At 37.6% G+C, this 27,077-nt stretch overlaps 1 protein-coding gene across 1 annotated transcript; it reads left to right on the top strand.

Moving 5' to 3' along the window:
* Positions 1-2,228: 2,228 nt before the first annotated feature.
* GATM (glycine amidinotransferase) lies at positions 2,229-25,232 on the top strand. The gene is made up of 9 exons (XM_074289537.1): positions 2,229-2,463; positions 3,685-3,900; positions 11,044-11,239; positions 14,550-14,740; positions 16,795-16,932; positions 17,049-17,213; positions 20,705-20,768; positions 21,172-21,288; positions 24,140-25,232. The coding sequence occupies exons 1-9, from the start codon at positions 2,395-2,397 to the stop codon at positions 24,250-24,252; spliced, it is 1,269 nt and encodes a 422-aa protein (XP_074145638.1). The 5' UTR covers positions 2,229-2,394; the 3' UTR covers positions 24,253-25,232.
* The last annotated feature ends 1,845 nt before the right edge of the window (positions 25,233-27,077 follow it).

Here is a 27,077-nt window from a genome sequence, read left to right as displayed (position 1 = left end):
CTAGTCATAGCCACTTTTCCCATAGACTTCTCCTGAATTTGTTCCTCCTGATCATCATGACCTTTAATCTCTCAACACTTCTATTATTCACTTAAGTCTCCACCTGGTCTCTCCATTGAGAGACTCTTCTAAACGATGTTTACAAAGACAAAAACTGTCAAGTGAGCCTTTCTTTTGCAATCTTGGGACTGGCTAGTTCTATACACTCCTATATCAAAATGCTACTTACTTAGCCCTCCCCCTTCATTATTGCCATACCTTTGTGGTCAAATAATCAAAGATCTACTTCTAGAATCCCTACCCCTTTCATCTGTTTCTCATTGTGCCATTCCTCAGTCCTGAAATGAAGAGAATGGTAAATCATTTATTAAATGCTAGCTAGGTGTCAAGTAGGGAGGTACAAATAGGGAATCAAGAGAGACCCTGTTCTCCAGGGAATTCATATTCTAATTAAGAGCTGACAACATCTAAAGGGAGATTCCACGTTCAGGTTCTGAGAGGGAAAGTAACAGGAGCTTACAATCAAATAATGTAGATATTACAAACGAACACTAGGTAGTTATGTGAGTGTCAAGACAAGTACAAATAAGATACTTTGGGGAAGTCAGAAAGGGAATGAGGAAAACAAATTCAACAAACGCATTAGGAGCACCTGTTTTGTGCAAATACTGCAGTCTGTGTGCAGACACTGGGGATAAAAAGTTGAAAAACAAAACAGGCTCTGCCTTGGGAGAGTTTATAGTGTAATGGAAGAATAAGACAAATAAGCTTGAGGCTAAGAAAAAGCACTAAACAAATTTGAGTTTTCCTAATGATGCTCCAGTGGATCCTCTTCCTCACCCCTCACTTCAGCTAAAAAAAAAAAAAATCAATTTAAATTTTCATGCACTAGTGTTAAAAACGACATTGTCCTCTTTTTTTCACCTAGTTACCTTCCTGTTACCAAGCCTATAGGTTAGTAACTGCTCTGTTATTACCATAAGGGGTATTGATCGGGCTTACATACTTGCTTCTTTCAGCCTTAGTTTCCTTCTCTTGGAAATGGAAATAATAGCAACTACCTCACGAAGCTCTTCTGAAAGGGCTAACAGATGGGAGCTATCATTTCCTGCACGATGCTAAACGATCCACGAGTTCTAGACAATCCTTCTGTCCTGGCACGGGCCTTATTATCAGCAGTTTCTTTAGCTCAGCTCCCTCATCTGGAAAACTAAACTATTTTTAGGCAGGGTATGAGGATTGGGTCTAGAAGGACCCTTAGGCCATCAAGGCCAGGCACCTCACTTTATAGACAAGGGAAGTGATGCCAGTTGCAGTTGCATAATTTGCCCTCAGTCACACGTGGGGAGAAGTGGATAAGAACTTCCTTCTGTCTGGCTCCAAAATCAACACCGCTCCCAGCGCCTCCCTCCCCCCCACTCCCGGACCTCCCCCCACCCCCAATGGCACGGTGTAATGTAAAGGTCGAATAATCCATACGGAGTTGTTAAATTCTATTTGCTTCACTCTCCTGCCCCCGGGGGACGTGGTTTTGAGAAGGGTCTGCCCGCCTCTCTCCGCACACCCTCCGGGATCCCCGAAGGCGGCTCGCTTTTATTGACGAGAGAACCGAAGGATTTGCAAAAAGCCGAAACTGAAGCGATCAGAGAGTGGGGCTTTGCGCATCTTTATAACTAAATGTTGTATTATGGAACACATAACAGTACTTCTGTCCAATATGTTTTTTTAAATAATAGTTTTTATTTCCCAGATATGTGCATGGGTAATTTTACAACACTGACAATTGCCAAACTTTTTGTTCTAATTTTTCCCCTCCTTCCCCCCACCCCATGGCAGGTTGACGAATACATGTTACATATGTTAAAGTATAAATTAAATACAATATATGTATACATATCCAGACAGTTGTTTTGCTGTAAAAAAAGAATCTGTCCAATATGTTTTAATAAGACACGGGACAAAGCGAAGTGCCGCGTTATTCGGAGTGACACGGAGCAGGGGGACCGGTCCCGAAGCCCCTTTCCCTGCCTTTCCCTCGTTCGTTACCCCCGGTACAAAGGCGCGTTCTTCTCCCGACATCTGCAGACGGCTTCGGGAAAAGCTAAAGGAAGGAGAGCGCCGCTACTTGGGCCGCGGGACCCCCGCGCCGCCCCTGGCTCGGCTCTGGGGCCCGCCCCCTGACCTTTCCGCTTCGCGTGGGGCCCCACCACCTGTTCCGGGCAGCCAATGGCCGCGTCCGGGGAAGGACGCGAGGGGGGGTGACTTGGATATAAGGCTCCCCGGGAGCGCGTGCGGGTGCGAGGCGTGTCTCCTGCTGCGGGGCGGTCTGAGGGAGCCGCTAGCCGCCGCTTCAGCCGAGACCGTTGCGATCGCGGAGCAGCTGCGCTCGGGGAGATGCTGCGGGTTCGGTGCCTGCGCGGCGGGAGCCGGGGGGCCGAGGCGGTGCATTACATCGGGTCTCGGGTGCGTACTCCCCGCCGCTCCCTTCCTCCCCGCGCCCCCTCGGAAGCGCGTGGCGGCGCCTGGACCCCCCACCCCCGCGGGACCCGCATGGGCTGGGCTGCGCGGGGGACAGGGATGCGCTTCGCATCCCCTGCACGGTACCCTCCTGCAGCCTCCGAGGCTTCGGGCCGCTGCTGTGCCGGGAGATGGGGGCGGGGTGGGGGCTCTGGCGGCTGCGGGGATCTGGGCGGAGAGCTCCCGCACACTCTATACTCCGTGCAAAATGGAGCTCTGAGAGCGGGAGACAGCGGGCCAGCCCGGGCAAATAGTGGTCCTTCCTGGAGCAGGAATAGCTCAGACCCCGCCCCGCAGCTGGCTGGGAACAGTTGGCCCTCTCCTCCCTGGCAGCTGAGCCCCCGATCTTTCCCCTCTCCGCCCGCCCGGCGCGGACTGCAGGCTCCCCTTCCCGACTGACGGCAGGACCTCTGGTCACTCTGAGCCTCGCTCATTTTAACTTGTTCTTGATACACCCCCACCCCCCACTCCCTTCTCCCCCTCTAACATATACGTCCTGCTTTAATCTAATTTTTGGCTTCCTAACTGCTTCCCCGGAAAGCAGCAGAACGTCCGTTCCCAGACGGCGTGGCCGGGGCAGGACAGGACTATTTCAGAGATGGGAAGTCGGAGCCATTTCTCGCGGAAGGGAATGCCTTTTCCAAATGCCATCAGTTTTATGTCTGTGTGCGAAAGAGAGCCGGCACTGATAACCTTTCAGAGCAGAGAGGCCTTCAGGAGGGGCAGGAACCCGCACCCGACCTGGCCGGGAGAGCGTGGGAGAGGTCCCCCACTCCCAGTTACTAAGTGCAGCGCTGCACTAGGCCCTGGGATTAGAACAGTGGAAAGCCACAAACGCCCTTCCTCCAGGGTCCTGTGCTTTGTGATGTTAGGATGATGAGCCGGACAGGAGAGGTTAACGGGAGTGATCTGAGGGAGATCCCCTGTGGGAGAGGGGGGGAAAGGAAATCGGGGTCCGGCTTCAGGGGCCGGTGGCCCTGCACTGGGCCTTGAAGAGGGCGGTTTTTCGGGAAGATGCCCCAGGTGTGGGAGGAGTGTGCCTGGATGCAGGAAGGAGAGGGCATATGGAAGGAGGCTGCCGGTGTAAGTAAGCTCTAATGAGGAATAAACGAGCAGTGCAGGATAGAGCAGAGGTGCCCTGGGAATAATGTTCTTTCCTTTTTGAAGCTTGGAAGAGTCCTTACAGGATGGGTGCAGCGAACTTTCCAGAGCACCCAGGCTGCAGCAGCCTCCAGAAACTCCTTTGCTGCTGATGACAAGGCCACGGATCCTATCCCTAAGGACTGCCCTGTCTCCTCCTACAACGAATGGGACCCCCTTGAGGAGGTGATTGTAGGCAGAGCTGAAAATGCCTGTGTTCCGCCATTCACTGTGGAAGTTAAGGTAAAATCTGGGTCCCAGAAGCGTGCATGCCTTCACCAAATGATCTCCTCTGTTTATGACAGGTTGTAGGTGTCTTGACCCAGTATTTCTTGTATGCAATTTAAGTTGTACATTTTGCTCCCTAAAGTATAAAAGCACAAAATCAGGTAAATTGATTTTCCTTGGGAAGAAATAGAGCGCTCTGGGCATCAGTCTACAAAAGTTAGACTGCTTTTCAGTTACATAACTTCAAGCTGCAGAAACTTATTAAACCAACTTCGCTACTTTGTTGCAGTGAAGACGGGCAATCATTATTTTTAAAGATTCCTTTTTGTGGACTGCGTCCTGATCACAAGTCCTGGGTTTTAGCCTGGGATCAGCCGTACTTTGCTTAGGGATCAGGCAAATTGCTTAACCTTTTCTGCTCTTGAAGATACAGCAAGTGAAGCTGTAAAGTGAGATTGTATGAGGTCCTTTCAGACTCTAAACTTCTCATTCAGCTCTCATTTTGGCAGATGGTTGGAAGAACAAGAAATGTTTCCCACATTAAATCACTGTCTTAAGGCTAAGTCACTGAGAATCATTTAGGTTAGAGGAGGAAATACACTTAATTTTTAGGATTATATTTGTCCACCATAGTCTTACTCTTGATGCTTCCTCCTGGTGTAGAAGATGATCTTGGATTCCTAGAGATTACCAGTGAAGCATAAAGTTCTGTCAGGTCCTCAGGCTGGAGAGACTGCAAGTGTGGATCTAGCCATAGTTTGTCATAGGAGGAACAGTTTAACAAAGGGTGGAGAGTCTTATCACTACATTAATTTGGGGTGACCTTTTTTTTTTAAATCTTGGTAACTCAAAAAACATTATTTAGGTAAAGCAGAATTGCAATGGAGTTGCACTGGGGAAGATAGTGCCTATAAAGAAATTCTAGATATTATTGTAGATGTTAATAGTAAGTTAATAGTCCTTTGTAGAATTTTACTTATATTAAAGATTACAATTTATGTTCAAATGTGACATTTATATATAGATCTGTTCTAGTCTTCTAAGAGAATTAACATGTGGGTTCTTCAGCAGAATTTTGATTGATTAGAGAGAAAATAGACTGATTATCCCCAGCCACACTGTACTTCTGTCCTGAAGACAAATTCCCAGATTCTCAGAGTAAAAAGAGACCTGAGAGGGCATCTATTCCAACCTTCTCCACACTCTTCTACATACCCAACAGATGGGCAGCCAGCTTTTGATTGAAGGTCCCCAGTGTGGAGTAATCCTTTGCCTTCTGAGGCTGGCCATTCTACTTTTTGACAAATTCTAATAGTTTAATATATGAGTTTTTGTTAACTTAATTGCAACTTTCAAACTACATTTCTTGTTTTTCTGTAAATAGAAGGTACAACTATTATTGGAGCTATTTGCTATTATTGTTATTATCATCTCTTAATTAACATGAATTTATTAAATATGGCTCTGAGCTAGGGATTATGCAAAGTTCTGGGTACATAATCACAAAAGTGGAATGGAAAATAACCTATACCTCAAAACTTGGAGACAGAGTTGTGTGTGCGAGTTCATATCCAAACAAGGAGAACATTATTCTGTTTGCAAGTAAGTCGTCATATCATAACAGCACAGGATCTAGAAGTGGAAGAAAGCTCGATATCTTTCTTTTAATCCAACATGTTTATTTTTCAGAAATTGAAACTTAAGAGGTGAAGCCTTGACAGTGATTAAAAAGCCAGTATGTCAGAGCTGGAATTTGAACCCAGGTCTCCTGTCCTGAAACTTATTGTTTCTTGCTGCTTTTCTCTAAAAAAAAAAAAAGTTGACTTGATGTCTTTTGTTTTTATATTAAAAATTTATGGATATCCATATCCCGCTTAAAATTCAGTTCTCCTTTGTAACAAATCAAAACAAAACAAAACAAAAAAAAAGCCTATAGGGAATATAACAGTCTTCCATTATAGTTCCCTGCCTCTGCCAAGAGGAGTGTTTCATTTATCTGTTCTCTGGGATCATTACTGATTTTTCTATTATCTTAGAGGAAATGTCAGCCATGGCATGGAGGGGCTTAACAAGTCTCCTTTCCATCCTCACACTTAGACCTGACCTTAGCTCTGCCCTTTGTGGCCCCAGGTCCAGAGACTGCCCACATGTGGCAGGCAGGGCTGAGCAGTGGAGGGATGGTCAGGCCTGGATGTGGAGGCAAAAGCTCTAGGGTTTGTATCTTAGGTGGCTGTTTTTTTACTTATGTGTCTCTGAATCAGTTAGTTGGCTTTTCCAGGACTTGGTTTTCCTCAAATCTGTAAATGAGAGAGATGGCCTCTGAGGTCCTTTTTAGCTCTAAGATCCTAGAACTTTTTAAATGATATTTTCATGCATATTGTTGCAGTCACCAAGAATGTTCTTCTACACATGCTTATTGCATTGGACTTGTGTCTCTGAATGAATCAGATTATTACTTTCTATAAAATACTGCAATACATTCACATAGCATGGCTTCTGTAGCCATTCCCCAAGCCATAAATACCCACTTCGTTTTGGTTATTTTACTTCCTTGTTACCCCAAAAAGTGCTACTATGCCTGGGAATACTTTGGATCCTTCTTTCTTGTCTTTTACCTCCTTGAGGAATATGCTCAGGAGTATTATATTGGAAGCTTCTTGAGGGCAGGGATTGTCTTTTTTTTTTTAAACTTTTCTTTTTAATTCCCAGAGCATAAATATTGTTTGAATGACTGTCATCCCTGGGTCAAAGGTTATGATGTTTTCTCAGCAATTTTTGATTGGTTTTGGCTATGGTTATTTTTATGAAAAAGAACAAAGGCCAGGTCATCAACAAGCCCCATGCCTGCATTTTGTGATCCATATGGGAAGATGGACAGATGCATAGAGAGTGTGGCTAGATTTTAGGACTTTTGGATTTCAAGGTACTGAATGAACCCTGGCCATGAGTCCTTAAGGAGGTGGGATCTGAACAAGTCATGAAGAAGGGTAGGACTTAATGACTTGATGTCCAAAGTAATGCTTCCTTTCATTCTAAATCTCTTACTTAGTAAACTCATTCTGACATTCTAGATGAATATATTCTGTAAACAAATTCTTTGGTGCCCTTATTTGATTTTATAGACATTAAAATAACATTCCTTTTTATCCTCCTACATGGAAAGCTACTCCATCTCCTGGATCTTTAGGTTAGGTAACCCCCCCCCCCCAAATCAAACTCAAGACAGGTTTTTTAATTGTTTTTGAAAATGTTGACCTTAGTCACATGCCATGTAATGTCATTGAGAATCAGACTATTTAGAATTTATTACAATCTCTGTTCTGATTTGCTCTATAACCTTAGACAACTCACTTTGAAATGTCATGGTCTGATGGAAAGAGTACTGAGCTGGAGGTCAGGAGACTTGAGTTGGCCAATTGTCAATTTATTGGATGTCTAGTCTTAGCTCTTGGACTAATTAGCTTTGTGTCATTGGGCAAGTTACTTTGTAGTTCTTGGTTTTGCTTTCTGCACCTGCAGACAAATACTTCTCCCTATCTATCTTAAAAGAGTTTGAGAGTAAAAGGAGTTAACAAGTAAAAGTAATTTTTTAAAGATAACTCTTCACAGTACAGATATTATAGGCTAGAAAACATTATAAAATTATATTACTGGGGTGATTATTATTAATAACAGTAACTTTTTTGTCAATAACTCCACTAACTACAGCATGAGACTAAGGTTATGGTCTCATAATTAAATTAAATTTAAACTTTAAAAAATTAAATTAAATTAAATTGATTAAAATTTGATTGCTTAATTACCAACTTTAGTGAGCCATCTTGCAAATGAAGGTGGTAACTTTATTAGTAGACTAGATAAAGAAGGAAGAAGAATTGAAGTTGAGATTGTAAACTGCTTAACATATCAGTGATTTCTTTATTGTTAGAAAAAGATATTCCATTCTTTATAAATGGAGGGACAGTTGCATCATGCTTTTGTACAAGGAACAAAAATTAATGCATAAGCAGCTATTTTTCGAGCTCTTGTCTTGAACCTAACACTGTATGGTACTACTAAGTTCATCAGATTTCTAATTCCTTCTCAAAAGAGTAAACTACTCAATTGGAGAAGTAAGACATGTGCAGATGAAATATTTAGAAAACAATATCAGATGCAATAAAATGTTAAATTGCATAGTAGAGAGAAAGCATAAGGCAAAATATTATAATGTATTGCATGGAATAGATTTTAAGTGTTGAGGGAATCAGAGGCAAAATGGCAGAAGATGTATGTGTATATATATGTATATATATACACACACATATATATGCTATAAAATATACATGTATATATGTGCACATTATTATTCTCAGTATGATTTTTTCTGTAAAAGATGATGAATTCTTGTTAATAGGATCATAGATCAATCAGAGACCATTTTCAGGCCATTCTCTCTAATTTATAAATGGAAACTGAGGTCCATTTAATCTTTCCACTGTACACTATACAGCCTGGATGAAGGAAGAGACGTGTGTGTGTGTGTGTGTGTGTGTGTGTGTGTGTGTGTGTGTGTGTGTAAGATTCAATATAAATGCAAAAGATATTTCAAGTCACAGGGTTAAAATTAGTTCATTTTCCAGCTGGGTAAATAAGAAACAGAACATCTGCAGAAGTTCCTTAAATTTCCAGGAACAGCAAATAGCTCTTTAACCTTCACTTGGCTATCGTAGCAAAAATCTAAGTACTCCCAAAACGCCAAACTGAGAGCTCAGTAACACGGATAGCTTTTTTGTTCCTGCCGTTTTTTATTAAAATTGCAGTGTGCTGAGCACGTAAAATGGTGCTCTTTATCCTGCAGACACTGAGTAAATGATTGTTAAGTAATTGAGCTGGTTCATGAAGGAGTGCAAATAGTTTCTGTCTCCTGGAAAAAAAATATTATATCCTGAGCACCTGGACCTTGTCCAACTGATTTCCAAGTTGAGCTCTCCTGAGTAACCCTCATACTTGTTCAAACACTTCCCTCTCCCTCCCCAGGTCACTTCGTATCTCCCTAGGAAAATTCCACCCTGCCAGAAGCCCCTGTAAAGTACTCCTTGGGATGTCAGCAGCCCATCCTCCTGTAGGTCTGCCTTTGGCTGTGGCCTGCAGGAGATGTGCTTGGCATGAAAAGGAGGAAAAAATGAATGGGTGCCGGGCCCAGCTTGTCTGAAAGAACTCTGGAGAGTAATTTATTATCCCTTTTGTTAGCTGCTGTGCCAGGAGTTTGCTCCTGCAGGGAGAGGCTGGAATAAACTCACTATGCCCCACTAGACAGGGCCCGGTTTTGGCCAGAGCCGCCATGCATCTGATCCCTTTTGTCTCATTGTTTTGTGAGATTGTGGTCATAATGGTCCCTGTGGTTCAGTCAGAACTCAAGATAAGGCAGATAACCCATTGGTGCCCTCTATTGTCACCTTGCTAAAGGGCTTTTTCCAGCTACTCCTTCCTTCCAGACAGCTTGTCCAGATCCCGGCGTATAAGCCTTGAGATCCAGTTAGAAACCGGGATCTGGACGAACCTGAGTTCAAATGTAACCTCAGACACTTAATACTTCCTAGCTGTGTGACCCTGGGTCACTTAACCCCAATTCCCTCAGTAAAAAACAAACAAAAACGGTTATATATATATTTTTAATTGCTATTTGCAAGACATTGTAAGCAATTAAATAATTTCTGCCCCCAAGGAACTCCCATTCTACTTGGGGAATAGAACTTATATACAGATGAGTATGTAAAGGTAGTAGGAAATAATTTTGAGAGGAATGAAGCATTGACAATGTAGGGTATCAGGAAAGGCCTCATATAATGAGACACAGACACAGCCTGTGGAGAGAGAAAAGGCGATAGAAAATAGAATACTTTGGGGAACAGATGAGTAGTTTGCTTGGAATGGAGCATATGTGAGGGAAGTAAAATGAAATAAGATGAGAAAGGTTAGAGCCAACCAGTGGAGGGCTTTAAATGCCAGTTCTAAAGAGTTTTAATTTTATGCTGATGGCAATAGGGAGTCACAATATATATCCTTATACAAAACCATTATTTGCCTCCATCTGGAATCCTATGCCATTTTGGTCTGTAAATCTTAAGAAATAGAGTTGGAAGGTGTCCAGAGAAAGGGAACTAGATGTGTTGGGCAGTTGTATATGCACCCTTCAATTTGGAAGGATACAACTCAAGTCTGTAAAATGATGAATTGACTTGGACAGATATTTATTAAGCAAGTGCTCCTTTCTGCAGGGCACAGTACTAAGTGCCGGAGATCAGATGGGAAATGTGGTTAAGAGTCCTAAGAGTATGACGTGTAGGTAGATACAATATGTAATCACAGAGTAGATGTGCATGAAAGGTGTGAATGTTCGTTAAAATTATGAAACATTAGAACTAGAAGATACTTGCTGAACTTGTGGGAAAGGATATTAAGTACAAAAAGCACTCCTTTTCATAATTGGTAGTAAGGAACTTATTTGCTGCATAAGATAAAGGACTTACATATGCAACTATGTAGAATAATTTTATAGGAATATATTTTTAGAGCTAGAAAGAACCTAGAAAAGTTATCTGGTTCAGCCTTCTTAACTTTACAAATAAGGAAAATGAGACCCATCAAGATGATCAAAGTTACTTGTCCAAAGTAGTCTATTATTTCATGTCCTCTTGCTCCAAATGGAACATTTTTTACCGGCAGCACAGGAAAGGACACTAGGCAAATTCATCTCCTTTCATCTACCCTAATCCTTCTCCTCTCAATAGATTGTTATTGAGGAAAGCAATTTTAGCTTTAGAATTCTTACAGTCCCACCAAACATGCTTTTTTATCAATACACTGAGCTGAAAAGCCTGAGTCTGGCTTATTATAGCAATGTCTGTGTTCTCTGTTCACTGTCTCTTTTTAGATTTCTCCAAGACTCTCAAACACTTAAGCTTGTGCCTCTGAATATTTTGGAAACTGGCCAAGAGTATTCTGGGTATAAGACCATGCTATGGATGATAGGGTATAATAATATCTCAGGCAGGACAAAGATAGTCCCAAACATTAGATCAGGAAAGCTGTCACATTGCCCTCAGTGAGTGTTCTGACCTGTCCTGAGTTATATTTTTCTTCCCTAAGAATTGATCTGCTTTCTTTTGCTTCTAGGCCAACACATATGAGAGGTATTGGCCATTTTACCAGCAGCACGGAGGCCAGTATTTTCCCAAGGAGCATTTGAAAAAGGCTGTTGCTGAAATTGAAGAAATGTGCAATATTTTGAAAATGGAAGGAGTGACTGTTAAGAGGCCTGATCCCATTGATTGGTCTTTCAAGTACAAAACACCAGATTTTGAGTCTACAGGTGAGTGATATTCTGTAGATTATTTGGATCATGAAGTTCTGGCCAGAGGAAAGGCAGTAATGACTTTATAGAAATCCCTTCCTACTCTAGGGATCTTTGCAAATTGTAGATTAATTTAGAAATAATTTGTAGCAATGAAAAATGCTGGGAACTTTTTAAAGTCATCAATTTGTGTCATATTTTTAAGCTCATTCTAATTCATAGAAGTTTCATGGAGAGAAGCAAAATCTTTAACGAAAATTTTCAATTGTGGTGTGATGGAACTGGATTTAGAGGATAAAGGATTGAGTTTGAGTCTTTGGTTCAACTACTTCCTCATTGGATGACCCTAGTTAAGGCCCTTTCACTTCTCTGAGCTTCAGTTTCTTCATCTACAAAATGGGAATTATAACATTGGTACAACCCACTTCAGAGAACTACAACTTTCATTTTAATTTGTCCCACCTATAGAAAGCTGTGAATACAGGTGTAAAATCCCACGTATTCTCAAAATATGTGATTGTATTTCCATTTTACCTGAAGAGCAGAGTTAATATTTTTAATTATTGAAAAGCTGTTCCTTCAAATATTTAATTTATACACTTCTTTAGTTCGTGTGTGAATAGGTTAATCTCATTAATCACCATTATTTTTTTCATTGCATTTAATGGAATTTATGAAGTTTTCTTGTTTTACTTAGAATAGTGACCCTAAAATTATTTAATAGGATGACTTGTCTCAACAATTAACAAATAAATCATAGAAGCAAGACCTTCTCTTCCTATTTCTTTATAAATTTAGAAGACTTTTATACCCTTTTAGATACATATGTATTGTTCCCTCTTTAACCCATTCCCAATTCTAGAACTACTAATCCTCTTTCCCCATCTAATTTCTCTGTCAATTTTTCTTCTTGTCCCTCATTAGTATAACATGACTCTTTTTTCCTTTACCTAGAATCACATCTTACTCAGGTCTACCCCATTCTTTCTTTGACCTACCCAGTTACCACTGACAATCTTAGCCATATGATTTACATTTTCAGATATAAAACACCAACAGATTATTCTTATTGAGTCCCTTGAAATTAATCTTTGGTGTTTATCTTATATAATTAATGATTTTTTAAAGAAAAAATAATTAGAAGTACACTGTGCTTCTAGACATCTAGGATACTTCTTTAGGAAATTAGTTTCTTCACACTATTTTTGTGCTTGAGTTAAATTTTCTCATTTACAGTTATGAAAATGAGATGATGCTGATTTGTATTTTTTTGCAAAGTTATTTAAAGAACCTTACTTTTCTGTATTACAAAAGATACAATAACAAAGAAATAATAAAGCTGTTAAGACATAAATGGTTATGTCCAGTAAGACCTGGAATCTTATAGATAGGTTTCTTTATAGGGACATAGCTGGAACAAACTGTCAGCCAGACCAGAACTGATCTCCAACCTATGAGTTGCTGGAGCTGAACAAAGCAGGCCAGAGCCAGGAAGGATCATTGAAGGTTATGATTGTCTCAAGTTGTTAGGATCATTGAACCTTGATCATTCATCGGGCACAGAGTCAGAATCAGAGTGGTGGGAATAGGAGTGCAGCACTCCATTCAGTTGACTTAGCAGTTACAAGCACCAGACTTGTTCAGAGTGATTGATCACTTTCTACTGTATTATGTTGGTTATAATTCTAGCTCTCAGGTCAGGGTCTTCTGGGAAATAAGGATAAATACTTAAAGTTATAACTCCCAATTCTGTACTTTTGCTGTGGCTGAGATAAGAAGGTGAGTTGAAAGATGTATTGTAATGTCAAAATCAGGGCACAACCTGCTTACTGGGCTTGGAAAACAGGGTGTCTCCTATCTTGACAAAACCTTAGGGATCATCCAATCCAATCCCCTCATGTTAAAGTTGAGAAAACTTGAGGCTTAGAGATGGACAATGATTATCCAAGGTGATGCAGGTACTAAGTAATTGTTTTTTAAATTAATGTTTAATGCTTGTTAGTGGCTAAATTATTGATTATTTCCTTTCACTTAATAGTAACTCATAGGGCTTTAAAATTTGCCAAAATGTTTTCCTTTTAACAGTCCTTTAAAATAGATAATGTAGATATTATCTATATCGATTTACCCAGATGTGCTTATAACACAATAAATAAATAGCAGTGTCCACACTTATCTTGAAGTTCCTGACAATAGCTTTAGTGCACCTTCTTTTACACAGTAATAAGTAGTGGAGAAAGTGGGCATCTTGGTTTAGGTAGAGTTTTAGACTTTGAGTCAAATGGACTTGTATTTAAATTCTGCCCTTGACACTTGCTATCTTCAGTATCCTCTGAAAAATGAAGATGATAATAATACCTACTTCTTGATGGAGAAGTGATAAATTAAATATGCAGAATCACACACATTTTTAGATATGGCTAGTGTGGGAATTTGTTGCAGAGGTTTTGTTTCTCCTTTTCTTTCTTTTTTTCCCCAGTAGTGTGGGGAAAAGAGGAAGGAAGAAAGAAAAAAATAATTTTTTACTAATTAAAAAAAAATCTGCCTCACATTATTGTAAGAATGCATTTAAAACACTGCAAATCTTAAAGCACTACTTAAAAGTGAAAATATTTTTACTGTTGTCATTATTACACTAGTGAGCTTACCATGGCTGAAACTTTGAAGTGCATTTGTAAGCTTCTATTGTCAGGAAAAACCACTAGTTTTCATTTTCACGATGGAATAATGTCCAGTGCCAAAGCTAGGTAGAATCTTCATCTTTGTGTTGTCATACCCATTATACTTAACTTTTTTTCACTCTTGATCCCTTTTTGTCCAAGAAATTTTTATATGACTCTGGATGTATATAGGTCTATAAAATAGATACACAAACCAAACATTTACTGATAACAAATCATGTTTTCACAATCCTGACATTATTATGAGGCTTTATATGGAGTTTTACACCACAATTAAAGAAGCTGGGGTCTCACAAAACTTATTGTTGATATGGAGGTTCCATTTTGGAATATTAGCAACTTTTCAGGAAAGGATTATTTCATACTTAGTATTTGTACCCCAAAGGCTTTAGTACAATACCTGACACATAGTCAAAAGATGCTTAATAAATGCTTTTTGATTTATTGCTGAACCATAAAGAATTGGGATTTTGATAATATAGAAGCAACATATTTCATTCAGTACAGGAAAAAATGTGAGAGAATTTGGTGCCCCAAATATGAACTGTTCAGATTTCATGCATAGAATTGTTTTATTTTGTTTTTAGAATACTCTGTTTTTGAAAACTTGATATTATGATTATTTTAAAACTTTTTGACCTTTTCAGGTTTGTATGGTGCAATGCCCAGAGACATTCTGATAGTAGTTGGAAATGAAATCATTGAAGCTCCCATGGCATGGCGTGCACGCTTCTTTGAGTATCGAGCATACAGATCAATTATCAAAGATTATTTCCATCGTGGGGCTAAGTGGACAACTGCTCCTAAGCCCACAATGGCTAATGAGCTTTATGACCAGGTACTTTCTTAAACTATCCTTATAAATGTACCTTTTTCTACTTAGTCCATCAGAAATAGCTTCTGAAGTTGTGAGTAGGTTTGAAATTGCAGATTCTTAAAATTATTACCTATTTGCTGTTGTTTAAGTGATTTTTCTATTATGAATTGTAAAATACAAAATAATAGATTTATCCATAGTTGAACTCACTCTGATGATTATGGGTTCTATTATCATTTTGGGCCTATACATCTAAGTTAATATTAAAAATCACTGAAAAGTTCTTTTTTTCCAGATGATTAATTACAGAAGTTTCTATAGTTTGTGAGAGATAAGGATTACAGAGTTTGTGTTTAGAAAAGGAGGAAAACTCCATCAGCCATTTTTATCTGATTGAATTTAATGGAATTCATTAAAATATCGCACTAGTAATCATAGTTTTCAACTTTCATTTTAGTTGCAATTTTTTTTGGAGAGGCAATTGGGGTTAAGTGATTTGCCCAGAGTCACACAGCTAGGAAGTGTTAAGTCTCCTTAGAATAGAGGCCCTAAATTTAAAAATGATTTACTTTTAGCAGATAAAAATAAATTTTAAATGTACAGTCACATACTTAGGTTCAGAAAATCAATCTTACAAGATAGAGAGACATCAGAAGGTCTTGTAAAATTTGGGGATTGGTATAGGGGTAGGGATAATCATGGACTGTGATCTCAGTATGAATCAACAATATGACATAGCAGCCAAAAAAGCTAATTTGATCTTGAGATCATTTAGAGAATCATAGCTTCTGAGAATAAAGAATATTCTCAGTGTACTGCTATGATCACACAACATTGGGAGTTTTGTGATGTGTTCTGGTTACCACAGTTTAATAGAGATGGTGATAAACTGGAAAGTAATCAGAAGAAAATATCCAAGATAAAGGGTCTTGAGTCTATTTATAAGATCATCAAATGATGAACTAGAGACATTTAACTTAGAGAAGAGCTGTTTTCAAGAATTTAAAAGATTTGTCATGTGAAGAGTTGATGGGTTTTGTTCAGTTTGACTCCAGAAAATAAAACAAGGAGCACTGGCTGGAAGTTGGAAAAAGGCAAATTTAGACTTAATCTATTAGGAAAAAAATTCCTAGTAATTATTATCCAGATTTTTTTTTTTTTGAGGCAATTGAAGTTAAGAAACTTGCTCAGGGTCACAAGCCAGGAAGTGTTAAGTTCTGAGGTCACATTTGATCTCAGGTTTTCCTGACTTCAGGACTGGTGCTCTATCCACTGCGCCACCTAGCTCCCCAGAATACCCTGAAATAAGAAAATTTCAGACCTTTGAAATATAGGAGATCCAGAAAACTTACTCTATACAGTGTTTTAGTCCATGAACAAAGAGTGAATTCCTTTAGTAAAAGTATAGAATTTCTTCATTTTAGTTATTTCCATATATATATATATATATATTTCAAGAAGGAACTTTCATTCTCTATATTGAATATGCATGAACTTCACTGAATAACAAAAATGGCTGAATTTTTTTTATGGTCACATGATATTTATTTCCAAGATGTTTTATCCTCTTTTGAAAAATGCACTAAGGAGCACTATGATTTGTTTTAAACTGACACATGCTGTGTACACTTACATAAAAATTTAGTTGAACAAACAAAGACAAAGACTTGCAGGTATACTTGTGATTGTAATTTATAGTTGTAAAAAAGCCCTAATTAAATAAGTTTTAGATTGGAATATATATATATATATATATTGCAATAACTGTATGGATTATGGAATATGTTCAAGAAGAATCAGTTGCTAACACTGGCATCACACCACCTGTCTCTGAATATCAGAAAATTGCTGACTACTACTCCTTGTTCACATGGACACGAGTTTTCTATTTACATGCTTTCATTTAGTTTCAGAAATGAGTAGTACAATGTATTTCTTAAATAGCATACATCATGCTAATGGATTCTCCGTTGAATCCAAATTTAAACCAATATTCTCAGTTGCATTAGTTGCTATATTTTTCTTCCTTAAAACTAATGTATTGATTTAGATGTTGTGTTTGTTTTTCCTGTTAGGATTATCCAATCTATTCTGTAGAAGACAGACACAAATTGGCTGCTCAGGGAAAATTTGTGACGACTGAATATGAGCCATGTTTTGATGCTGCTGACTTTATTCGAGCTGGAAGAGATATTTTTGCACAGAGAAGCCAGGTAGAGAAAAGCTGTATTTAACATGCCATGCTTTACTGCATATTTTCTATTTTAGCATAAATTGTTAGACCACTTCTTTTTTTGCTTTTAAATGTTTTCTTTCCTTTTATTTTCAGGTAACTAATTACCTGGGCATTGAGTGGATGCGTAGGCATCTTGCTCCAGACTACAGAGTGCATATCATCTCCTTTAAAGATCCCAACCCAATGCATATCGATGCTACCTTCAATATCATTGGGCCTGGTCTTGTGCTTTCCAACCCTGACCGGCCCTGTCATCAGGTGAGAGAGAATTAATGACCCTGGAAATAACAAATATGAGTAGCAGCTGACATACCCACTCATTCAAATAGCATTTCTGTGGGAATTGTACATTTCTATTTTAACGACTGTTATTGAATTAGATTTCTCTTGATTATGTTCAAACATTGCTTTGGTGATGGTATGTATATTACGGTAGCATAACGGTGCTGGTGATAGTGGGATTCCATTGGATAGTAACTTTGGCCATTTGTTTTTGTCAAAGTTTTAGGTTCATCTGGATGTGTTCATATACATGTCATGTACATATGTGTTGTAAAAAAATTCCCTACATTAGTCATTGCTACATAAAACATCTATCCTTCTTCTCCTCCACTTATACCCTATCTTATAACAAAGAATAACAGTTAAATCAGAGCAATACATACAGTAACCGACAGTGACAATGTATTCAATATTCTAGTCCCCAGCGTTTACCTGGAGTAGCAGAGAAATGTTTCCTTATGTGTTTTCTGGCACAAATATTGATGATTTCAATTAATCACAGTTTAGCTTTCTTTTAGTGTTTTCATTTATTTCATTATGTGTATTGTTCTTGTCCTACTTACTTCCCATGTAATTTGAATTCTTTATTATTTATAATTTTATATGGCAAAATAACATTCCATTAAATTAATACTCCCTAGTCAGCGTGTCTCTTTTGTTTCCAGTTCTCTACTCATGTTTTTAACAAAGGAAGTGCTGTTATTTCATAATATCACAAACAAGATGATGCTCACATGCCCAGGGCCAGTTCTGCAGGGTAATAAGGTGTTTTTCCTCTCCAACTGATTGTGGCTCACTATGGCCAACTCTACCCTGCAGAGGAAGATGGATCTGTTGCATGTAGTGGTCTTTCCCTGACCTCCTCAGGCCTCCTGCTTCCGCTCATTGCCTCCTACTTCCAGTTGGACAGATGAGAGGTGTTTTATTTTCAAATTTCTAGGTAGCAATACAACAACTTTGCAATAATCTTTCGCCACATTGCTGCTTATTTCTGTACCAGTAGGAGAATAAATGACAAGGTTTTATATTTATTTAAATTTTAATATATTTGCTAGAGTGATATAGGCAAATCATGTCATTAAGGAAATGTAGGGATATGTCACAAGAATCTTGAGAGCTAGAAGCCATCTAGGTGAATGTATCTAAACAAGAATTCTTTCTACAACCCATCCAACAGATAGTCAGCTGACCTTTGCTTGAAGGCTGCTGGCAGTGTGGGAACACTACTATCTCCTGAGGCACCCTGTTTTATTTCTGGATAGCTTTAACTTGTAGGAAGTTTTTCCTTGCCTCAAGCTACATGTAACTTTTTGCAACTTTGATATTAATCATGATGATAAAGCTGACATATATAGTACTTGAAGATTTGCAAATTCCTTTTTTTATTTGTCATTAGAATCTTACAATAGCTCTATGAGGGAGGTACTTCTGATTATTTTCCTCATTTTACACACGAGGAAACAGGCTTAGAAAGGTTGTGACTTCTGATGAGTACTTTGCTAGGAAGTACATTTCCCTGGCCCTTTGTTCAAATGCATTCCTTGCTTGCTCTTGAGCCAGGGGAACAAGGCTAATCTTTCTTCCAGCTGACAGCCTGTCAGAGGTCTGAAGAAAGTTATTATGTCCCTGCCAAGTCATCTTTTTCCAAGCTAAATAACTTGCATCTTCAGGCTTCACATAGCATGAACTCAGGCTGCTTCTCCTGCTTTTCCTTCTCTGGTTGCTCTACAGCACCATGTCCTTCTACAAGCTAGTGCCCAGAACAAAGCCTCCAAATAGTCTGACCAGGGACTTACCTTAATGTATCCAAAGACTTCCTCGCTTTCTTGGATGCTCTATCCAGGGATCAAGCCCACTGAGTTAAAACTAATTTTCTTAACTTGAGCTACTGTCCAACTACACTACTTCCACCTTTTATTTATGAAGTTGATTTTTTGAAATCAAGTAGTAAGACTATACTTTATCCCAATGAAGTTCATTTTATTTGATTTGTTCCAATGTTCCAGCAATATTTCATGAATTTTGTCATCCATTAACTCTCCCCTTCATTGTGATTTTACAAATTGGATAAATACGCCTTTATCCAGACCATTGATAAAAGTATTTAGTAGCACAAGGAAAGGCAGGAGCTCTATGGCATGTCACTTAGAGAATCCCCTTCCAGACACTTGAGCACTCTTTGGTCTTGCCCACTTAGCCAATTGTAAGTCTACAAAGTCACATTTTTCCTCTGGCCTCTTTCTTCCCTCTTTTTCTCTACAGTAATAATGTGATAGACTTGGTCAAAATGCTTAGCTAAAACCCTCATCACTAGAACATTTCCCTAATCCACTAGACCGTATCAAAAAAGGAAGTAAGGTTAGTTGGATCTATTCTTCCTGAAGTCATGCTGCCTCTTGGTGATCAGCACTTACTTTTCTAGGTTTCACTAATCATCTCTATAATATTTTCTAGATTTTTTTTTTTTTTGGCCAGGAATCAAAGTTAAATTCACTGACTGGTGGTTCACACACCCCATTCTCTATTGTTTTTTTTTTTTTTAATCACAATATTTTCCCTACTCCAGTATCATAGTAACTCTAGTTCCCCATAATATTTCATAGATTACTGACAGTTGATCAGCAAGCACAGTTGCCTTTTTTCCCCCAATACCTTGGGAGTATAATATTTTTGGCTCTAGATTTTAACTTCAACAAGAACAAGCTGTATGTTTTATCTTTCTGCTTACCATGGTTATCAATTCATTATTAGAAATTTTTGTTCTAAACTGCCTAGTCCAAAGATCATCAACCATTAAATTCTGTCTTCTCTCTGTTCATTTATATTATTCTACCCATCTCTCACAAGACTATCTGTTCTTTGATGTTCCTCCTTTCTCCAGTATGAATTGGGGTAGGAGGGAGACACCCAACCTTTTTTAACTTTCCTGGTCAACCTCAACTCATTCTGAATATTAGCATTCCTGACACAGTTCTTATTATCTTTTGTAATTTTTTTATCTTTTTTCCTGTTACTTCTTGTCTACAAGTGTATTTTAAACTCTAAGTTGGTTAATAAATTCCTTTTAAGCCCTATCAGTCTCTTCAAATAACTAGCTCCTTTTTCCTCTTCATAGGAATTGTGTAGCTTCAGAATGTCGTTTTTGAGAGCTTTTCATTCCTTTTAGATTTATTTTCCTGAAGATGTCTATGATTACCTGCTCTTTTTCTGAATATGTTGAAATCTCTCTTCCCTAATTCTACAATCTCTTTCAAACTAAACCTAGTTAAAACATATTACGTCAAATTTTTCTTGCTTTGTAATATATACAGTTTGTATCATACTCATCTTAACTATTGGTCATAATCTGAATATTTAAAAAATAACTGTTAAAGTTGGGAAATATTGATATGATATTTCAGGTGGAATTATTCATAAAGGCTGGCAGAGAGCAAGAAATTAAAAATCTTTTTGGATTTTTCTTTCAGATTGAACTTTTCAAGAAAGCAGGATGGACTATAGTTACTCCTCCAACTCCAGTCATCCCAGATGGTAAGAATTTTTTCTATATGGATATTAATCTTGGATTTTGAACTTATTTATATAAAGTATGAAGTTTAAAAATTTGGAAAAATAATTTTCCAACAAAAGAAAGTGTTTTTAGGATTCACTTTCTTCTTTTTAGGACATGACAAAAACTGGTCAAAAGTAATGAAATTGTTTAAAAGTTCATTTAAAATGTTATTTTGTGAAATTCAAATATGTCATTATTAGTGACTTATTGAGATATTTATATTTGTGTAAAGATTATAAAAAAAAAGGCCTAAGGAAAGGGAATTGCTACTAGCATAGAATCACTGTCACCTTATTCTTATGCTCTTTTCTTGAGAACCTCTCATTTAAGTGGAAATAAGAACGAGTACTGAGACATAATTATTGACTTTGTTCTCTTTAGACCACCCACTCTGGATGTCATCCAAATGGCTCTCCATGAATGTTCTAATGCTGGATGAAAAACGTGTTATGGTAGATGCCAATGAAGTTCCAATTCAAAAAATGTTTGAAAAGCTGGGTATGTTCAATACATCAATCTTTTTAAAATTACACATGAAAGAGTGAAGCTAAAATGAAATCTTTAAAAAATCATTCTGGGTGAGAGCAGCATTTTATTTCTAGCTGTGGTACCAAGGGACATTTTGTAGAAAAACATTGTATTTTGCCTTTCTGTTATTTCAGCCTAAAAAAATAACATGTTTTCACATATATCTGATTTTCCTTTAGTAACCAGTTATTTAAGTTCACAGATAATAGTTCTCTAAACCCTGCAGGGACCAATGAAAACTTTATAGCTCATGGGTGGGAATAGCTACTTTATGGGCAGCTATGTGAATTGATCAAATATGTTTAAATGGGGGAAACATGAAGAGCTGTCTACAATTAAATTAATAAGCCTTATTAGGATGCAGCTTTCTTAATGTTTGAATTGTGAAGTAAAGTATTGGGACTAATGAGATCTTCAAGCTGGAAAGGAAAAAATAATCAGCAGACTTTTAAATTTGGGTCAGAGTTTATCTTAATTTTTTTGAAGCTTATGCCAGCTTTTTTTATAGTTTTGAAAGGGATTTTTGAAGGGTATAAGTCTTTTATGGATTTTAAATACCTAAGTATTTTCCTGTGGGAGTGTTGAATTTCAAAGCCAGTTAACTAGATTTATGACTTGAATCTTACAAAACTATATAGGTACATATTTCTTAGGTCTCAGTTTTGAGATACATGATCCTTTAATTTTAAATTGAGCCCAAAGACTACAAGTTTTTCAAACATAATGCTTGATCCCCTTGTGTCTTTTTAATCAGATATCTATTCTTTGTGTAAAGATTGTCATCGCTTCTCAAGGATACGAAAGCTTTTTTTGGAACCCCAAAATATAAGATGCCAGATAAGATATCCTGCCCTGCCTAATATCTTTCCTCTTTGGGTTTTCATGACACAATTACTTAAGGCTCTGCCATGTTTGCTCATTTATCTTACCTCTCCACTTTCTCAGTAATTTAATTGATTTCCATCAATTCAATTAAAGTTACTTCCAGCTTTACTACCTTTTTCCCCCAATCCCCCCAAATCCCACTTCCTAACTTCCCTACTTCTATCCAGGGTACCACTGCTACCCAGCCACTCTGCCTTTCCCACAGCTGCCACATCTTGCCAGTTTCACCTCTGACAGCATCTCTCACACTCACCTTCTCTCCATCCACAGGCTCTTAGCCCTCTTTCATTAGCTCCCTTCTTATTAGCTCTTACATACATCATCCTGTTTCCCATCTCCATGCCTTTGCAGAGGCTGTAATTTTGCCTGGAATACATTTCTTTTTTACCCTTACATCTTAAAATATTTAGCATCCTTTCAAGTTCAGTTCAAGTGCCTCCTCCTCCATAAAGGTTTTTACTAATACTCTTTTGGTACCTTCTTTCCAGAATTATCCTGTAGGGCCTGTTAAGTATAATACAGTGAACAGAAAGCTGGCCCTGAAGTCAGAAGGAACTGAATTTAAATCCGGCCTCAGACCCTTACTAACTGTGTGACCATAAACAAGTCAATTAATACTGATCCCCCCCCCCCCACAAAGTACTTTTTCTTTACTTCACATGTGTTTATATTTGTTGGTATCTGGTATTTCCCTGCATCTGATATTGACTTCTTAAGGGCAAGAATTAAGGGTTTTAGGGCATTGTTTTTGTATTTCCAGTGCTTAGCATATAGTAGATGTTTAACAAATGTTTGTTGATTATTTATTCCTAATTTTATTTATAATAATTTAAACTTATAAAATGGTAAGCTTAACAGATAACTTGTAAACTAGTCTAAAGTCTACCAGTTTTGACAAAACAAATGTTTGGGTTATTTTGTCCTGTCTTTTAAAGGAGATATTACTATCTTCCTATCATTGAAATAGTAATCTATTTTAAATTAAGTTAGAAAGAACATATATATTTATGTAGATGTATACATATATATATCAATCATTAAAAATTTAATTTTCCTTCTACATATTCAAAGCCTGTTCCTATCTTGTCTAATTCAAGTTTCACCTCAGTGAAGCTTTCTCTAATTATTTCAACCCGTTTTCATCTTTTCTCTCTACTTGTTGCACTTACTGCCACAGTTTCATCACCTCATTGTATGTTGTCTGATTCTCTTGTTTTTTATGTATCTTTTCTCCAATAAGTATAAATTCCTCAAAAAAATATAAAATGCTTAAAGGATATGTTAGATATTTAGTGATTAGTAGGCTAATTGAGATGTTTAAATAGCATAGATATCATATGTATACTATGGCATTTCTCAGCACATTGTTTTGAATTGTGAATATAAAATTGAACAAAACTCTATGGCTTTTTAAATTTTATGGATATTTTATAAGGTATGGGAAAAGGTTCATTCATTCATCATTCAAGGTCCTTCCACATTGGGGTGTGTGTGTGTATGTGTGTATGTTCTCTCCTGAGTTGGTAGGATAGTGAAGGAGGAATGAGGAAGGGGAGAATAAGCATTTATATAGTTCCTACTTTGTGCCAAACACTGTGCTAACAATAAGAATTTTTACAAATATTGTTTCACTTGTTACCCACAGTCCTTTGGAGTAGGTATTATTAATTATCTCTGTTTTACAGTTGAAGAGGCCCACAATGAATTGTCCAGGATCAAATAGTTAGCATCTGAGATTCCATTTGAATTCAGGTCTTCTGGTTCTAGGTTTGGAGCTCTACTCACTGTGCCACTTAGATGCCGCTATATATTTCACTATTAGCCTTAAGCCAGGATTTCTACAATTTACAATCCTCATTTTCAATTTTCTTACTTTTGAGGAAATTTAATAAAATACAATTTCTTGTTTAAATCTTATTTCTTTGTTTTCACACAGGTATTTCGACAATTAAAGTTAATATTCGTAATGCCAATTCATTGGGAGGAGGTTTCCATTGTTGGACCTGTGATGTCCGTCGACGTGGTACCCTGCAATCCTACTTTGACTAGAACTGGCCAGAAGAGTGGTGGTGGCTACTTAGCTTGAAATAAGTCTAGGAAGCTTAGGTGTAAGCTTCATTCTACTGCTAAAACAAATGCATGAACTAGCTGTGTAGTGCTTTAAGCAATCATGTCCTTAACAGGAATCTTGAACCTAGTTTATTCTCACTCTCTTCCATATAAGGGAAAAAACTTAATTGCTAAGTCTTTGGGCTGACTTTTTGAAGCACTTTGTTTCTACTCCTGAAGTCCTTGACTTCAAGTGTGAAAAGTTGACAAAGTATGTTTCAAGGCAAAGGTTAGCTGCTAGAATAACTTGGCCACTAATATTTAACCATCTACCTCTGTTTAATTTTCTATCCAAAAGGCAGCTTGAAATGATAGCCCTGAATTTAACATTCTTTTTTTCTGTTAAGTAGTGTTTTTTGTCACTTTTTTTCTAAGTAAGAAAAGTACTTAAGTACTCAGATTTTAAATGATACCAGATAACTGGCTCTTTTTCTAACAGTATTTTTGGTTAATTTTTTTATTTCTATTTTTTTTAAGATAAGCTAAACTATGCAAACATCAAAGAGAATTCCCCAGGAATTTTGTTAATATTTCCATCTCAACATTCAACATTAATGTTATTTGCTTCTAAAAACATTTTCATATGACTTACCTCATTTCAAATGAAATATTTTGTCCACTTTCCTGTTATTTCTAAAGTTCTTATAGAAATATTAAATGTAGCAAAATAAAATTGTAATTTTTCATCTCTAATTTTTTTGGTGTGTACAGTAGCTATACACTACTACATCTGCAGGTTTCCTTTCTTTGGTAAGTTAAGATTTGTTTACAAAAGTGTAAATTCTTTAAAGCGTAGCTGAGAGATAAGAGCATTCAGTAATTAATGGAAAAAACCTACATGCATATGTATGACCTGGTTTTAATGTTGGATACTAGACATGTATTTTTATGCTAATAAAAATGTTTGTGTTCAAAACAAATTTTGTTCTGATTTGACACTAGCCTGGAATCTTTAAAATATAGAAGGATATGTAGAGACTGCTTCAGATTGAAGGTTGACTATTAAGTTCTAAAGTTAAAATATTGTTTGTACTTTGAAGACAGGTACTTTGATACTATATTAAACTGTCAAGTTGCTTAGAACAGTCATTTTTTTTTCCTTTAACCTGAGAATGTGAGAATTTTTCATAGATGACAGACTTTGGAACTGGAAGGAAAAAAACTTTACAGTTCGTATATCTTAGAGATGAAAAAAACTAAGGCTCTAAAAGTTGAGTAACTTAAGTGCTCAGGGTCACAGAGGTAATAGAGTGGGAATTTAAACAGTCACTTTAGTTAAAAAACCATTGTTCTTTCTATCAAACTACCCCCATCTTCCTAAATCTGTGAGGTGAACTTTAATTTAATCATAATCTATGCATCAATAATAGCAACAATAGATATAATAGTAATATATCAATAATAGCAATCAATAATTGATATTTGGAAAATTTATACAAGGATTAAAGCCCAGTTTCTAAAATGTTATTATTTCTACTGTTTGGAAGAATTATTCTTCCAGTATATGTATACAACTTATATAACCTAAGGCTAAGTCATGTAAATTACTTGAGCAACCTTAAAATGACTTGCTTTCAGATTTTAAACCCCTGTTCAAAGCCTTTTTATCTTAGTAAACCTTGCTAAACTTTATTGCTCTTGCTTAATCTTTGAGAACCTTTAGTTAATCTTTATGCCAAAGGTGAGACATAACAGGGGATCTGTGCTTGAAGCTGAACTTGACGCTCTCTGAGGGAATTTCCAAGTGATCCTTCTAGTCATCCCCCTTTAAGAAATTCTCAGTTCCAGCTAACCTGGACTGCTTGGTATTGGCAGGTGTACTCTGCCCTTCTGCCTCATTGCTGATACCATCTCCATTTGGAATGAACTCCCTCCATCTTTGTACAAGTCTTGCCCATTCTCCCTGGCCTAGCCCAGATGCTCTCCTTTGTGAAGCATCCCTGATTGCTTCACTCACTTCTTCTCAACTCCCAGAGTATTCCCATCCCCCCACCTCATGGCTCTTACACTATTAATTCTATCCTATTATTCTATTAAGAGTTTCATATTAGAGTTCTCTGAATGGTCATTTTCTCTCTTAGAATTGGAAGTTCATGAATTGGAGCTGTTTTGTTTGTCACAGTTTGGGGCACAAAATGAGTTGATATTAATTTGTTGAACAAACGACTCCAGAAGATAATTTTTTATTGGATCTTTTTGTTATGATCCATTTAAAAAAAAAGTTTCATGATGTAGTCTAGTGGATAGAGAATGGTCCTTGGAGTTGAAGACTTGAATGTGAGCTTGCCTCTGACCAGTTTGTTGCTGATCTTACTTAATTGGAGGGATTTTTTACACTACTGAAATCACAGGGATGTCCCCTCCCCAAATCCTTGCAATCATCCCAAGCCATTTTTTCCTTTGTTCAATCTCTGATGAAGGGGTGATCTCTCCTTAAGCGCCACCCTTTCACATGTTCTGTGTACACATACACACAGAGGCTCTTTTTTTAGACTATAAGCTCTATGAGGAGAGGCTCTGTCATTATACTCCCAGTCCTTAGCTCAATACCTGTCACATAGTAGTTACTTTTTAAATGTGTGTTGACTAAATGGAAATTCACAGATATTCTGTACTGTGGGTAATAATAGTATTAATTCTGGGCCAGAGAAAATGATTCTGAAGAGAGAACCCCAAAACTGAAAATCCTTAGAGGGGAAAACCTTCTTCGACTCTGCCTCAGTGAGGGGACTCCACCCCAAGCACAAACAGTTTCATCTTTGTTA

The sequence above is a fragment of the Sminthopsis crassicaudata genome, chromosome 2 (assembly GCF_048593235.1).
Source record: "Sminthopsis crassicaudata isolate SCR6 chromosome 2, ASM4859323v1, whole genome shotgun sequence".
Taxonomy (NCBI): Eukaryota; Metazoa; Chordata; class Mammalia; order Dasyuromorphia; family Dasyuridae; genus Sminthopsis; species Sminthopsis crassicaudata.
This window is presented reverse-complemented; position numbering and strand designations above follow the sequence as displayed.